General features: G+C 37.7%; 1 protein-coding gene across 3 annotated transcripts in view; it reads right to left on the bottom strand.

Moving 5' to 3' along the window:
* Nucleotides 1-2,153: 2,153 nt before the first annotated feature.
* Nucleotides 2,154-17,314, bottom strand: part of ZCWPW2 (zinc finger CW-type and PWWP domain containing 2) — a 102,111-nt gene continuing 86,950 nt past the window's right edge. For all 3 annotated transcript variants that reach the window (XM_045856685.1, XM_045856686.1, XM_045856684.1), the window contains 4 exons: nt 13,409-13,467; nt 12,279-12,346; nt 5,858-5,982; nt 2,154-2,712 (listed from right to left, as the gene is read on the bottom strand). In XM_045856685.1, the coding sequence (XP_045712641.1) occupies nt 2,551-2,712; nt 5,858-5,982; nt 12,279-12,346; nt 13,409-13,467 (414 nt within the window). In that variant the 3' untranslated portion in view covers nt 2,154-2,550. The remainder of the gene's footprint in view (nt 2,713-5,857; nt 5,983-12,278; nt 12,347-13,408; nt 13,468-17,314) is intronic.

The raw sequence follows: 17,314 nt of genomic DNA on the forward strand, positions 1-17,314 counted from the left end.
GGTTCTAGCTATAAAGTGTAAGGTACTGGCCACCTCTAGGCCTGACCTAGAAGTCAACTAATGGCACACAGTCCTTGGTCCTGGTCCCTCAGAAGCAGGGGTGTCACCCAGATCCTGTGGAAAGGAGTGTGTTAGTGCAATAGGCATAGAAGAGGCATGGCAGAGGCAGTCAGAGGAGAAATGCTGAGCCAACAATCACAGTCACAACTTGCATTGTCTTCCGAGTCTTCCCCTTTCTAGATGGGAAAAAAGAAAAAAAAAGAAGACCCAGGCTCAGAGAAGTTCAATATCTTGCCTTGGGTCTCCCAGATCCTAGACAGCAGCACCAGGACCTGAAGGCAGGCATCCTGCTTCCACAGTCCCACCGCTGTGCCCTGTCTCTGTCACATGCCTGCCTTGGAACACTCGGTGTTTACCAGCAGGGAGGGTGTGCCAACCAGGCAGGATTCTCAGCCCCAAGGACTGAGGTGTTAATCAACTGTTCCTTCATCCCTTCTGCTGGGAACATTCTATTTGGAAATTTGAAAGCCTGGATTTCTTCTTAGAAGGAGTCTGCAATTTTCTTTGAAGATAGAACCAATCCAAAATTTTGTTTTCAGAAGCCTTTTGAGCTGCTCAAGTACACAAAGTATTCAGTGGAAATTCCAGACTACTGTAACTCAGAACATGACAGAGATGAACTCAGTCTGGAAGTGTCGGTATCTTATCTGTGAAATCTGACTCTGATGAGCACTGGCTGTTCCACCAAGAGGAATTAGTTGCAAGGGATCTAATTGATCTAATGCACTAGATCGGGGTCTATATCAAACACCTGAATTGTTGATAAAGTCTTTCAAATACTATTGTAGCCATTTTTACACTTGATTCTAAGCAGTAAAAATAAAATGGGAATAATTAATTGAGCAGTGAATATAAAACCATACTGCCAAGAAAAACAGGAAGAGTTTTTCCAAAATGCTGTGGAGTAAATTGGAGTAAATGCTGTGGAGCTGGAAGAAAAAAAAGGAAGCCTTAATCTTCATTGTTTTAAACCACGTAGAATCTAAATGTGACATGTTGAGAGACTGTTCTAGTCACTCTTGTTGTGGGGTGGTACTGAAATGCAGGCTTTGTCAAGGCATGGAGACCTTAGCATCTCTGCTGAAGTCACACAGTTTGGCCCAAACTCGATATTTGTCCTGTGTTTCTAATCTGCATGTATGCGAGTAGTAGGAACTTGGAATCATTCTTAACTCCCCCCACTGTCTCATCCCGATACCCAATCTCTAAATCCTGATAATTTACTGATGTTAATTTAGCTTGAACGTATCCAATTTTCTCCATCACAGCACCACCATGCTTCAGTCTTTCATAATCTCACAGCTGAATTCCCAAAGTCATCTCCTAACTGGTCCCCTTGCTCCAAGGTGACTCCCTCTCCGTCCATTCTCCACCTGCTGCTCATGAGCTCTCTCTGAACTATAAAAGGAATTCCGCTATTTAAAACCCGCTGCTTGGTCCTGACAGTTACAAACTCCTCAGCCTGTATACACACAGCCCTCTCACCTGCTGAGCTTACCTACTCACCACCACACATCACTCCAGGTAATTCACCTAACAGCCGGTCCTAGGTGCTCTCTCGCTTTTTCTGCCCTCCGAAAGCTTTGGTTTTAGGTGCCTGGAATGCCCTTCTCTCCACCGTTTACCCCCAGGAAGAGATGGACAGGGAGAAGGGGAGCCAGAGCTGGAACTAGAGCTGGACGTGCACACACACACATTGTGTTGTGTATGGAACACGATGCAGATGAGCGGCCACGGAGGCAATCCCTAAAAACGGAAGTTTTGGGGGAGATGTCAAGAGGGTGGTATTGCATGATGTACTTCTTACTTTTCTACATGGTTCAGATCTGTTTCATAGTGAATATGTTTAACTTACCTGTCTATACTTTTCAGTATCAATACATCTGACCATCCCCACCTCCAGAGATACTGATTCAGTGGCAAAGGGTCCGGGATTCGGATCTTTTCAAAACCCCCAACAGACTGGTAGTCAGTCAGGTTTGGGCACTGTGCTTAAAATAATTATTTCCAATATAATAAGGCAACTGACATTTTTACTTTTTAAAAAAGCTATAACTCTTTATACAACCATTTTTATATTTCCTTTTATTTTACAGTAGCTTAATTCTACTACAAATACACATTCTCTAAACATATTAGGTTTAAAGTATCTGTAAGAATTCTAATAGACTTCTTAGCCATTTTAAGTCACATTTGAATAAAGGGATTAAATAATCATTGTAAAGCATGTATTTGTGCAATAAATTTCATAAATTGTTTTAAAATTAGGGCAAATGAAAAAAATCTACGAATATCAGGGTTTCTTAAATTCTACATTTTAAACAAGTATTATTTGATTGGATCTCAAAACAAGGTATATTCTCAAAATATAAAGAAGAAAGTTATTACAAAGTCATGTTTGGTATAATACTCATATAACCCTATTTCATTAAACATTTTAAGTTTTTTACTTTGTTTTCGTAATTAACTTTTGAAAATATCTATAATGCCCTAAAATTCAGACATCAAAGCATCTATTTCTTTAAACTTGTTAGTTATAGTTTCAATACATTCCCCAGCTTTTAATTTTATCCCATCAATTACAACATAGTCCTCTTCACAGTGGTTTTCAGACAGACCGCTTGCAGAAGCTTCAGGGTGCCACTGAGATAGCTGCAAAAACAACCATGCAATTCATCAGAACCACGTCAAACTGACTTGAAGACTGGACTTAATTATTTGACTGAAACATAAAGTAGCTGGTAACTCCTCAAACCACAGCAGCTACACAACATTTTCTGTTGTGGTGGTGGTCAAATAATGATCTCCATGTATAGATAGCATCATGTACAGTACATGCACTAGTATAAAAATGACTTATTTAGGTCCTGTCTGTTCCCCAAAGCTTCACATTTTTCATTGTAGGCTTTGGAAAAATACGATCATTTTAATCTGTGAGTTTTCTGTACTGATTTATTCTTAAAATTACTGTTAAAAGGAATACAATTTAACACTGTCTCAGCCATGTTTTCTGTGTCATAGGCATGTGTATCCCTCACAAACAGTGGTAATGTTCTCCAGCTGAGGCAGGACACCGGTACAAACAACGCACGCATACATGCGCACACAGGAAATTTATAACTTCACAATTCCTTAGAGTTAACTTCCCATTAATTTAAAAAAAATATCTACATATTTCACATAATATAGATTATGTAAGTATTTTCACATATCAAACTGTGATGTAATACAAGTAATTATTAGGTAAACTATTTTATTTGTAAATGGATTATCTGACTTGTGAATTAGATGGATTTTATAAAAATCTGAAATTCCCTCCCACTGCTTGCCAAGTCAGGGCACGTCAGTCAGTGTTAATGTTAACTAAAGAAGAACGTAATTAGGAAGGGGACTCATAAAGTATTTCAATGACAAATAGAAATAAATTTTGATTATCTATGTGTATGCTTTATTTTCATGTTGCTACTCTCATCCATTAGTAAAATGCTTGAGAGAAATCAACTTGAAAACTCATATGTGAACTGAATGATGAAAACATCATCAAATTTACAACTTTGAAAATAGCTCAAACAATATCTGCTCAGAACTTTATAATTTTATAAGGAGGTTCCTTTTGGTGTGTTAGCTTGCTAAGACGCCACTTTTTCCTAAAAAGAAAACACAGCTCCTATTTTAAGTGAAGTTACCTTTGGAAGCCCTATTAATTTTTCCTACTAACAAAAAGGAAGAAGAAAGAAAAGAAATGCCTGAGGTGATGATCACTTGATCACTGCTTTACTTTTAAACTGGAAATTGCTCCAGCTTTAACAGTTAGTTTCATTGCTATTCTCTTTATTTAAAAATGAACAAGGCCCTAAATATCCTGAGCCTGTGTGAATGCCAGCCTTAATAAAGCTCAGTGTGGAGAGCGGCTTATAAACCAGTCAGCAGGAGGCACTCACCTGCCTGCCAGAAAGTTAAAATGGTTAATTTTTACAATTCCTAAATGCCTTTTGAAAGCATATAATATTACAAGAATCTAAAACAAAAAGCAAGCACTTGCCTGGTGATGTATTAAAACTCTGTATTTTACCTTAAGAAATAAAAATCAGAAGTAATTTTCTATTTTATCAAGTTATTAGTTATAATGGCAAAATAGAAGCCAATTCTGTGACGGTAAAAGCTCCAGGACATCTCTGTAAAAATCAGCCTGGCTGTATTTTTGAAAAGACAAACTGTGAAGGCTGAAAAAACATTGCACAAAACCATATGGTGCTCAAACAAAACACACATTTGCTAGCAAAGTAAAAACTGTATAGTAATTATATATACATATGCCTCAAACCAATAGATCTTATTCTATAAAAGATGAGATATAAAAAATAAGTTTTTTTTTAAAAAAAGAACTCTAAACGGAAAAATGCCATTTTCATCCCATGCCAATCCAGGTACAAGTTGGTATACTGGTACTGATTAAGAAAACGAGTTTTTCAAGTCAGTAAGAGTTTTCAACACTAATTCTATTTTCTTTTAACACATTGATCCCCTTAACTGTGAATTTTGTACATATTCTTGCTTTCTAACTCCATAAAGGAGGTACTTAAGGTCTTCTTTATTCTTGTGGAAGTTCTGAATGAGGCCACACAATTGGGCAGCCTGCCAACATGTGCAAACAACCTTGTCCATTTACAAATACACCGTCTTCTGTTTTTGTGAGGAGGGAGGGGGGATAGGTAGTTGTTCAAAGTGGGAATGTGAAAAAAGAGATAAAGTAAGGAAATATTGCATTTATTCTCTCTAGTGACTTCCATTGCCAATTCTCATCTGTAATAATAGCTAACCTCGGGCGTCACTAACTATGCAAAGTACTATTCCTGGTTTGCCTTACTGAACCCTCAAAACAATCCTTTGAGGCAAGTGATGAGCAACTGTGCCAGGTCACACAAGTGCTCAGGGGCAAAACCAGGTGTGGGATGGAGGCATTCTACCCCACAGCTGGTGCTCCGCACCACTGAGCGCTCGAGACTCCAGATGCACCGCGTGTCCATGACTGAGTGGGAGAATGGGTGGAACCATGAGGACGCTGGGCTCCTCGCTGCCATTCTTCCTCCTACCCACTCAGGGACCAGCTGCCCTGCCTATGGAGGTGGCTGCTTATGACTTATTTTTTTCACACCTACCACACTGCTGCTCTGTTTTACTGACCTAGGTGTGTATCCTCATTTTATTTGCAGATACATGGAGCTGATGTGCTGAACAGTTCGTCAACCAGTTTAAATTTATATTGTCATATACATATTGAATAAAGTGAAGCACCTGTATCCTTTCTCAGCCCAACACGACTGGCCAAAAGGAAGAAAAGGACAAATGTAGATATGAGTGGTAAAATGTGTTATAGGAAAAGATTCTACCCCCAGTATTTTATTAATGGAGTATGTCCCTATACAAGCTATCCCTGTGTGTGCAACAGGGCAGATTTCCCCGAGAGCGGCTCTCATCCCGACCCCGTCTCCTGCCTGTAGAGACTGGCAGCAGGGAGGAGGCCTCTGGTGGCAGCAAGCCCCGTCCGCCTTTCTTCCTCCCAACCCCAGAGATCTAAAACAAAGGAGCCCCGCTGCTGAAACATGGGTACTTGTTCAAAGACTGATAGATGTGTTCAGATTTCTCCACGGGCTGCTAGTTTATTATTCAGCTCATGATAATCAAAAGCTCAAATTTGAGAAGTGAATAAAGTTTTCCATATACTGAAAATGTACATCCAGGAACAATCTCTGCCATTTAAAGAACTGAAGTTGCTATTTATAACGATCAGCGTTACCTTTTCTCCAGTATTTATGGGCTCTCCGTGTTCCTTCTCAGTCTCATCTGCTGGGGGTGGGGGCTCCAGAGCTTGCTGGAGCATTTCCTCCAGTTCTTTCAGTAGAACTTCCGTCTCGGAGACAACTAAAGAAACATCATTAATATAGTAAAAATGCTACATCTTAATACAATCTAATTCATAATCTTAGCCGCCCATAAAGAGGTAACCTTTTAAATGTTACAAGATAAAAAATAAATATTTTGTATAAATTTCACATATGGCCTCTGCTTAATGCAAAATGACTATGGATTTCTAAGTGAGTTATTTTACAATTATTTCTTGAAAAATGTAGGTGACATTCTTGTTATGTACAGAACATAAAGTGGCCCCAAACAACAAAAGCTCACTAGAATTTTGTGGGGTTTTTTTTTTAAATAAGGAGCCAAAGGCTCCAAACAAATTACATTATTTATAAACCAGAGGTCAGAAAACATTTCCTGCGAAGGGCCAGACAGTTTCTGCCCCAATTCCCCAATTCTATTGTTGTAGTGCAAACCACAGACATGGATGTAAACAAATGAGAGGGGCGGTGTTCCAATAAAACGTCATTTACAAAAGCAGGCAGCGAATGGTAGGACTCTGGGCCACAGTTTACCAATCTCTGAAATAAAACTACTTAAAACTATTGAAACTACTGCTTAAAAAGGGGAGCCACGCGATTAAGTGGCTAGGCTAGACACAGGCTAGAATATTCTGACTCCAAATATCAACACATCTGAATTACCTAATCTTATGTTTAAGAAAAACAAGCGTTAATGCTTGTGTATGTATGCTACTATGACAGAAATATATAAGTAGGAAAAAGATGTGGTAATTCACTGGACTTGCTGAGACAAAATAATACCCCCACCAAAGAAAAAACACCTATTATAACTCTACAGACTCAACTACTAATTAACCATATGTAACAGGACTCCTGGCTTAAATAAAGCCAACCTTTCCATTTGATACACAGAGTCTGCTGAAGTAAAGATCAACGGAAGGAGGCCATGCGGGGCCCACTGCCCTGCATGACAGACAGACCGAGCACCCGTGAAGGGCTTCCGGAGGCAACATGACTCAAAGAGAAAGGCCAGGAACACACAAGCCATCACCTTCCACTCTGGTTACAAAAAGCTGACATACCACCTCCTATTTTCCACCGCTCATTGGCTAGTCATCAAAAATCACACTAGGTGGAAGAGCTGAAAGGTCACGGGACGTGAAATAGACCGAGGGTTACACACTTTAGAGCTAAAATATTATCACTGAATATGGAAACAAGGTGTCATCAGCAATAATATTAACTTTTGATGTAACTATTGAATATATTTAATTTTTTCTGATTAATAATGTTTACAAAGAGTGAGCTATGGATCCATATGAAATACATATCCATACACACACACGTGGGTATCCTTGTAAACTAACCATGTTGTAAGGTAAAAAACAGGAATCATTAATGTGAAAGGTTTCATGCATTGTTTCCTTTCCTCTAGTTCAAAAGAATCTATACTCTATTAGCATCTTTCTTGATAATTTTCTCTTACCTATTACTTGTAAGAAAGAAATTTTAAAATCCCACTAAAACATTGCTTATTAAATAATGGTGTTAAATAAAGTCATGGGAGGTTATCAAAATGAAAGTTTTCTTTCCCTGTTTGTCCCTATAGTACTGGAAAAGCAATTTTTAGTTTACATTTTTCACATTACACTTTTGTCTACAAAGTTTTTCTATCAAAATGTATTTCTTTCCCTAAGTATTTTTTAATCTTCACCAAAGGATTATTTTTATTCCTTTGGTGAAGATTAAGGGGGAAAGAGAAAGGGGGGAAAGGGGGAGAGAGGGAGGGAGAGGAGGAGAGAGAGGGAGAGAGAAAGAAACATGGATGTGAAAAGAGACATCAAGCAGTGGCCTCTTCTTCAAGTATTTTTATAGTCAACTGACAAATATTTATTCTGTGGCCACGAAGGGCCAGGGACTCAGGAGAATAGGCCTAGACCAATGAGGCTTCCCGGACCTCATGTCTCCCCAGCCAATCTTAGGTTTTCTCCATGGAAAACTTTCAAAACAGTCTGAAAGGACCTTTCTGATAAGCCATTCCACACTTTAGGACCAGTTCCTATTGTTTTATTCAAAAACAAAACAAGCAAAAAGTGTAATTGACATGTTAGTTGCATCCACACAGATCTGTGTGCTAGGGTAATTGCTAACACAGAGTATGAACTATTCTATTCTAGAACAGTGGTATTCAAAATTTGGAGGGCATAAGAATCACCTGGAGAGTTTATCTAAAAATATAAATGCTACTCTATGTCCAGAATTTTCTAGAGGAATGTACATTTTTGTTGAAGTAATTTTGTTAACAAAATTAACCTCTCTGTTAATAAATCTCACTTAGTAACCTGTTACTTAATAACTGCTTGTGGTTATCTTCACACTGATTCCCCAGTCTCACTCACAGATGTTGTGTTTTTTCTACTTTACATTCTGAGTCTGTGGATATTGATACTGACATTTAACGCAGTGTTGAGAAGATGGATTTTGAGCTATGCTGTAAAGGAAAAATGGTACACAAACATCTTCATATTTCTAAAGCAATGCTAAAATACAATCAATTTATGATAATGAATGGCACTGCTCAATGGCATTGTAGGCTCTCTGTTTTCAAGTGATCTGGAAAAATATGTACACCGCTTTTTGATCAAAGGGTAGGTAAAGTAATGAATGACTTCATAAATCAACCAGGGTTCATTACACCAACTTGACGGATGTCAAATCCTGCTTCCCAAGCAACGGGAGTTTCACTTTTCTAAATAGGTATTCCTATATTGTGAACAGATAGAATTCAAATATAATTCTCAAGAAATAGCAGTTCCTGTAATCTACAAACTAGGTTATCAAAATTGGCCAACGGTATCTCCCAAAGACAGAGACAGAATGAATGCCTCTGCTGATTGCATGACCAATCATCTTCTATCAATGCTGAGTATCCTGCAGTTTCCCTGACTTCTTTGAATTTGTCGTTCAGAGTAAAGTGGTAGCATTACAGCTGCTCCATCACTCAGAGAAAGTAAAAAAAAATTCTCATACTGAAGTTCGTATCTGGCTTTTAAAAATGAAGTTTTGTAAAATAAATCAAATTGTTTTTCCATTCCTGATAAGAAATACTGTTTGTCTCAATCAGTCACAATTTTAAAAGCATTCAAATGCGTATTGATGGAGTTTTCTTTAATCTCTACTTCTCATTATGTTTAAAGAAGTTATTTCCTTCCTTATATAAAGAAGGAAGGTTACCCCAAAGCTGGCACTAAAAAATATCAATAAATTTGCAGGATCATTCCAATGTGGAAGTTTTGAAGGCATTCTTACAGAGGCGAGAGGGGGAGAAGGAGGAAAAGTTACTGGGCTCTTTGTTTGTTTGTTCCTTTGTTTTGTTTTCAAGTAACCACAAACTCCTCTGTGTGTGTACAGTTAAACGTAGAGATGAGTAAAATACAGGCTGAAAAGTAATGAAGAAGAAAACACCATTCCTGGAGACACAAACAGAAATAGAAAGCACAAGGCTTAATAAAAGGGGCGCAAAGGCCAACTGTACCTTTCAGCCTAGTGGTTAAAGCATCTCCAAACCCAAAGGCAAGGTTTGTTTTCAGTAGCAAGATATCGCATTTCTCCCTGTCCCCCCCTCCCGCCCCCCCACCCCGTCTACCTCCCAGACCCAGGCCCCAAAGTCTTTATGCTTCCTGTAGGACTCACTTCGCAATCCAGACCTTTCCTATATTAATCATCCCTTTCCATGCGTGCATGTCCCAGGTGGCTGATGAATACACCCTTTGCTAATTTAATAATGAATGTTAACAGATTATTAGTTTGTCCTGAGTAATATGTCAATGTTTTATTTACTCAGACTTTTGTAGACTATCTACTTGCCCAAAGAAATTAGCTATTTACCAACAGCAAACAGTGATACAATTTAAAAAATGACAAAAAGTCGGACTAAAAGAAATCAAAATCAATTCATTAAAGGGGATACTACTGGCAATAATTACATTTAAAAATCCTTTGATCAACTACCATTGCTATACAAAACAAAAACAAAAACAACATTAGCTTTAAGTTTCCTGATACTCAAAGCAACCAAAGAAATTGCTTCACACTTCAATTAATTTTAAGAAACAATGTGACCTTAGAAAAGTCATATAACCTATTAAGTGCCTCAGTTTTCCCATCAATAAAATGGGAGGTATAATATCTACTATATCTGCCTCATACAGATCTTTAAAGGGTTAGATATACGAAATACCTAAAACAGTGAGAATACATAGAAATTGTTATATGTATTGGTTATCATTGTTATTATTATTGCTGTTATTATTTCATCATCATAGATGAATTTTCTTGTCCCTAGACACTGAGGAAAAAGTGAGTTATGGGGACAATACAAATACAAGGTGGGACAAAGGTAGGTTTACGGCTGTGAGTATGTAAAACACAGAGTTTATTCTTGTATTATTATTTATTAAATACCGTATTATCTTTCATATGAACAACTGTAAGCCTACTTTGCCCCACCTTCTTTAATACATGATAATTCCTGGTATTGATTTTCCCAAAAAATGCAGACATGTTCCACAAATAGTTGTATCTTAGATTAAATCTTTATACAGCCATGGGCATACAGTTTAAATTATTTAAGGGTTCCTCAACTTTTCCTTGACTATTCTGTCTCATTGCCTCACAGAATTAATTTCCAGAAACAGTCCCCTCTGTGCTGGGTAAGCTGGCTGCCACGGCATCTCTTTGTTACAGATGAAGAAACCCAGAGTTGGAGAGGTAAAGGAGCTGCACTTAATTAGCTCCCTTCCTGAGCTCTAACTAAGGCGTGTGGGGGGCTGTGGAGGGAGACAATTGGTAGAGCATAAAATCTGTAAAGGAACAGCCAGTCTGGAGCAGTAGACTTATAGGAGGCTTCAGCACTGGGAGTGTAAGGAAAGAAAGTCCGAAAAGGAGGGCTTTCAGAGATTTCAGAAAAAGATGGTATAATTTTCCTCTGCTACTTGATCTAGGATTGATTCTACCTTAAGAAGAAATGAGAGATATTGGAGGCTTAGATCTAGAGATCCACAGAAATATGCATGGTAGGTAAAATATATGAAGACGGTTAAACTACTGTTAAAGAACTACACTCAACACATAGTCAGCTCTTGCAAAAACACAATAAACGAGATGTTTCTGTGCTTTAGGATTTAAAAATGAGATAGAGGAGTCAAACAGATTGGGTTAACTATTTTAACAATTCACTACGGAGACTTCTAGAACTATACAGAATGTGAGACCCCCGGAAAGGCTTCCCTTTACATAAATAACCCCCAAGATGTATTTGCATGGAAAGCCACTTCCCGACAATGGCTTCCTTGGCTGCACTGGGTTTCTTCCGCAGTATCCCTCACGAGCTGGAGGGGAGAAGGACCCCAGCGATGGAGCCCACAGCTGCAGTGTCAGGGCAGGGCCTCCTGCTGGAAACTCAGTCTGGGGTAAGCTGACTTTTGCCTTTCTACAGGAATATTTGAACTGATCCTGTGAGGCAAAGAGACAAACTAGCAAAGAAAGGGCATTTTAGTCAGCAGGAAAGAAGTAGCCGAACAAGTTTTAAGAAGAGATAGAAACAACAGAATTTTGTAGTAGTTTAGAAGAACAAAGGATTAAAAAAAAAAAAAAGAAACTACCCCAACTTTCTTCTGTGTGTTTTTCTTTCTTTTAATGTGACTATAAATAAATGGTTATTTAGCCAACTGAAACAGAGCCATAAGATCTGGGGTGGCTACGAGAGACAGGGAATATAGCACAGATACCTTCTTGGGGTTCAATATGAACCCCAAGCTTTGAAACCTCTTTGCATGGCTGCCAAAGTTCTACCTTGCAAATAAGCATTTGCCTGCTTTTTAAGACTCACAAAAATGTACAAAGAATAAAGTACTTTTAAAACTAAAATTTTCTCCCTGCATTCCACATTCACCCCACTGTGTTCTAACACCGATGGCTAGAAGCCCCAGGCTGCTGCTGTTCTCCCTTCTCTCCATTTAGCGCCCCCAGGACCCCAGCACACTTGGAATGGAGAGGTCTGGAATGACCTGTATTGATGCTGGTAGGTCTTTCCACAACGGCTGGTGCTTTATTTAAAAAAAATTTAAATACCACACTAAAACCAGAGAAAATTTAATTCAAGAGAATAGAAATATAATGACAACTGGAAAGCTTTAGTATGTAAATCAATACCAAAAATAACCCATTAATGTTTCTCAGATATGTATATAAACACACCACTTTTTTTTCTTCCAAGGACTATGACTACATTCAGCAGAATTAAATATAGGTAAAAGAGCTAAAAGGAGAACATACCCATGTTTTCCTTTGATAAGGCATCATCTGAACAAACTTTTTCAAAAGAGCATTTTAAAGTAGCTTTCCTAGAAAAAGAACGTGACAAATATTGTTTCAAATAATCAATCATGTATATTTAAATGACCACTCATGTATACACATTTATAATGATAAATTATGAGTACACATTTATCTTGAAGTACTTTTTTCTTTGTTGTTTTACACCGTAAGGCAGCACGATACAGTAAAAAACCAAAGGGGAATAGTATTGATATGCGCTCTCACTGGGTGAAAAGCACTAATGATCTATCAAGCACCTTACATAAGATTTCCATGTAATCCTTCCCCAGAAACCCACTAACTGTCACTACCATTTGGTAAAGAAATGGAGGCTCTGAGAAACTGAGAAGATTGACAACATAGGCAAATGGCTGAGCATGACACAAGTAAATTCTGTCCGGTTATGAAACCCTTGCTTTCCCACTACACTGTGTTGCTGATTTAGGGTCAGAAGACATTTGTCCAAATGCATGTTCTCTAACCATAAGAGCTCGAGAAAGCCACTTCGCTACTCTAAGCCACGAGTTCTTCATCTTTTAAACAGAGGTAATTATGATATGCCCCTATCTATTTTGATGGGGTTACTGGGAAGTAAAACTGAGATAAGGCAATTAAAGTCCTTTTTAAAAGTTTAATTACTCAGCTTCTGAAAAAGGACTATCATATTAGAGTTAGTCTTTGAGTAGGACTCTCTTTAACACAGTACTGAGTACTATTCATTAAGAATAAGTAGTAAGTAAACTGGTTGGTTCAATGATAAACACTAAACTTGTCATCAGTGGCTTATTAGTTCATTATAAAGGCTTGTTTCTGGTTTGCGTTACCTATTTTAAACTAAAAACCTGCTTATCATCTGGTTGCACACATGATATCAATCTTTGAAAGTTCTGGTTCAACACAGTTGTATAAACATCAAGCTTTCTTCATACTTCTAAGACTTCTACTTAACATTTTATTAATTCTTCTATGAAAATTTTAAACAATGTTTCCCTAGAGAAACAATCACAAGTCAGGGGGAAATGTCATATAATAAGTAAATTCAACATATATTTCAATTTTATCATAATACTTTTTAATTAGAAACATACCTCTTCTTTTTTCTGAATTTGGGCTTTATCTTTTCAGAATTGTTTTTGGAAGTTGTCATCTGTAAAAAAAAAAAACAACAACAAAAAGATGAAATAGCTCATATTGGACTGGATAAGCTCAGTTTAATGGTGGATCCTATATGGACCCAGTAATTCAGCTCCAAAGAAAAACTCTGGACTCTAGCCCTAAACACCTGTAACTCTAAGCCAACAACTTCACAGTCACTAAAACTGCATTCATCTGCTCAACCTCCAGGAATGGTAGACTGATCCAAACAAATACCTATCCCCTACATCCATGTTCCTCACCTTCACATATACATAAAAATACCAAGTAAAACAAGTTTTAAGTTTTAAAACTTATATGGCCATTAAGGTAAGAAAAAGAAATATTCACGTGCCAGAAACATGAGGAATACAAAACTATATAGATATGTGGGAACCAAGATGGTGAAGGGCCACAAGGAATGTGGACCAGGACAGGGTCAAAAGGACTTGGGACTGAGGTTTCAATGGCTACAAAGACCCAATGAAGAATGTGGAGAAATAAGAACCTTCACACACTGTTAAGAACGTGAAATGGTGAGGCCACTTTGGAATACAGTTTGACAGTTCCTCAAAATGTTAAACGTTGAGTTACCTTATGATCCAGCATTCCACCCCTAGGTTTATACCCAAGAGAAAAACTTATGTCCACACAGAAACTGTATATAAATATTCATAACAGCATTATTCATAATAGCCAAAAAGTTGAAACAACCCAAATGTCCATTAGTGGATAGATAATATGTGGTGTAGCCCTAAAATAGAATATTATTCAACCTCTAAAAATAATGAAGTAAAGTCCTAGCTGATGTGGCTCAGTTGGTTGGAGTATCATCCCATAAATCAAAAGGTGACACATCTGATTCCCCATCAGGGCACATACCTAGGCTGTGGGTTTGCTCCCCAGATGGGGCACGTATGAGGCAACTGATCGAAGTTTCTCTCTCACATCAATATTTCTTCCCTCTCTCTTTCTCCCTCCCTTCCTCCCTCTCTAAAATCAAGAAGCATGTCCCTGGGTGAGGAAAAAACTAATTAAGTAAAGACACATCTTACAACATGGATGAATCTTAAAACCATTATGCTAAGTGAAAGGTCAGAAATGCCAGAAACAAAAGGCCACATGTATAATTCCATTTATCTGACACATCCAGAAAAGGCATATCCATAGAGACGGAAGTAGACTAGTGGTTGCCAGGGACTCTAGGGAGGTGAGAAATGGGCAGTGACTGCCAATAGGTGTGTGGTGTCCTTCTGGCATGAGGAAAATATGTTCTACAATTAGATAATGGTAGTGGTTGCACAACTGTACATATACTAAAATCCACTGAATTGTACCCTTTAAAAAAGTGAATAAATTATACCTCAACAAAGGTATAATTAAAAAAAACTTAGTGATATGGAAAAATTGAAAGAAAGGATACAGAATACACTATATCGATAACTATTAACAAAAGGAATGCAATGTAGCAATAGTACTGTTAGAAAAAAGCAGATGTTAAGGCAAAAACCATAATCAAAGATAAAAGGGTTATTACTGAATGCTAATCCACCCAGAAAGTACAATAGTCCTGAACCTGTATATACCTAAAATCTTAGCCTTAAAAATATAAAGTAAAGCAATTAAAAGTAGAAACTGATAAATCTACAGTTAAAATGGTATATTTTAATTTACTTCTCATAAAATAATTAGAAAGCAAACACAATTTAGTGAAGAAATAGGCAAGTTCAACAAAAAATAATAAGTTTAATGAACACATATTGAACCCGGCACTGAGTAATTAAAGAATACATATTGTTTTTAAGCCTAGAACATTTATAAATTTGACCACCTATTGGGTCACAAAGGAAGTCCCAAAAATATTAAAATAATATGTATCTGTCCCCTAGAGCAAGGGACATAAAGGAAAGAATAAACAAATGGGACCTCATCAAAATTAAAAGCTTCTGCACAGCTAAAGAAAACAGTATGAAAATTAAAAGAGAACCAACTGTATGGGAAAACATATTTGCCAACGACACCTCAGACAAGGGTCTAATCTCCAAAATATATAGAGAACTTACACGACTGTACTCTAAGAAGACAAGGAATCCAATTAAAAAGTGGGCAAAGGACTTGAACAGTCACTTCTCCAAGGAGGACATACAGAATATCCAAAGACACATGAAACGATGTTCAATATTGCTAGCTATCAGAGAGATGCAAATTAAAACCACAATGAGATACCACTTCACACCAGACAGAATGGCCATCATAAACAAAGCAACAAACAACAAGTGTTGGAGAGGTTGTGGAGAAAAGGGGACCCTAGTGCACTGTTGGTGGGACTGCAGACTGGTACAACCACTATGGAAAGCAGTATGGAACTTCCTCAGAAAACTAAAAATGGATCTGCCCTTTGACCCTGCAATTCCACTGCTGGGACTCTATCCTAAGAATACTAAAACACCAATTCAAAAGAACCTATGCATCCCAATGTTCATAGCAGCACAATTTACAATAGCTAGATGCTGGAAGCAACCAAGATGCCCATCAGTAAATGAGTGGATCAAAAAACTATGGTACATTTACACGATGGAATTCTATGCAGCAGAAAGAAAGAAGGAGCTCCTACCCTTTGCAACAGCTGTGGATGGAGCTGGAAAACATTATGCTAAGCGAAACAAGCCAGGCAGTGAAAGGCAAATACCATATGATCTCACCTTTAACAGGAACCTAAATAACAAAACAAAGAAACAAGCAAAATGTAACCAAAGACACTGAAATAGAGGACAGGCTGATGGTGACCGGAGGGGGAGAAGAGGGAATTTAAGGGGACAGTGGGAAGGGTTCACAGGAACAAACTTAAAGGACACATGGTCATAGACTAAGGGGAGGGTGGTAATGGGAGGGAAGTGGGGAGGCTGGGAGGGGGGACTGGATTGGGAGTAAAAAGGAGAAAACTGTATATGAACAATGATTAATAAAAAAAATAATAATATGTATCTTACAGGCCATAACCACTGACTAAAATGCAATAAAATAACAAGTCAAACCCCAAAAGATAGCTGAATAAATCTACAATCATTTCATAGATATCGAAGAATTCACATTCTCCCAGGAACCTTCCTGTGATGAGTTATGATCTATGCCATTGAAATCAGGGCTACTGTCTCACATTTCAGTATTTGGTTACAAGACTTATCTTCCCACCGGGTAATACACCTTGTCTCCATGCCATCCCTTGCATGCTGTAGGTGCACGTGAAGTGTCTGTGGAACAAATTAATGAATAAATGTTGGGAGTAGGACAGGATAAAGAGAAATGTCAGCATAAGGAAAAAATGATGTTGATGTCACAGTCCATTCTGTACTGCCACTATTGGTGACTTAGGCATTTAACAAATTCACACAATTTACCCTTTACTTCTGAAACAGCTCAATGCACTTTCACCTCAATATGTTTGTTAGCTTCTTTTATTTTTTATCTTTTCACTTGAACTTGCTAAAGTGAAAATTTTCTTAGCCTCTTTTGCCTGATTCTTTCACAGTTTCACTGATACTGAGTTTACTGATCCTGAATCAAACATCTAAACTGCAAAGACAGAGAAAACTTTTTTAATTTACTGTATATTTAATAGCTAACACAGTGACATTTACATTGTACACTCAAAAGCATTTATTATAATGAGATGAAGGCTGAATTTAATAATTCTCAAAGCATTATTAAATAGCTTAAATACCTTAATAATCATTCAAGGGAAGTTATATGAAACACTGAAAGGATTCATGTTGTGATGAGGCTAAAGACTAAGTAAGCATTCTTTTTGTGATCCTCAACCTCAAGGAAATATCAAAATGCTTTTTTCTAGGACTGGAGAC

Source organism: Phyllostomus hastatus, unplaced genomic scaffold, assembly GCF_019186645.2.
Source record: "Phyllostomus hastatus isolate PE091 unplaced genomic scaffold, TTU_PhHast_1.1 phas_scaffold_129, whole genome shotgun sequence".
Taxonomy (NCBI): domain Eukaryota; kingdom Metazoa; phylum Chordata; class Mammalia; order Chiroptera; family Phyllostomidae; genus Phyllostomus; species Phyllostomus hastatus.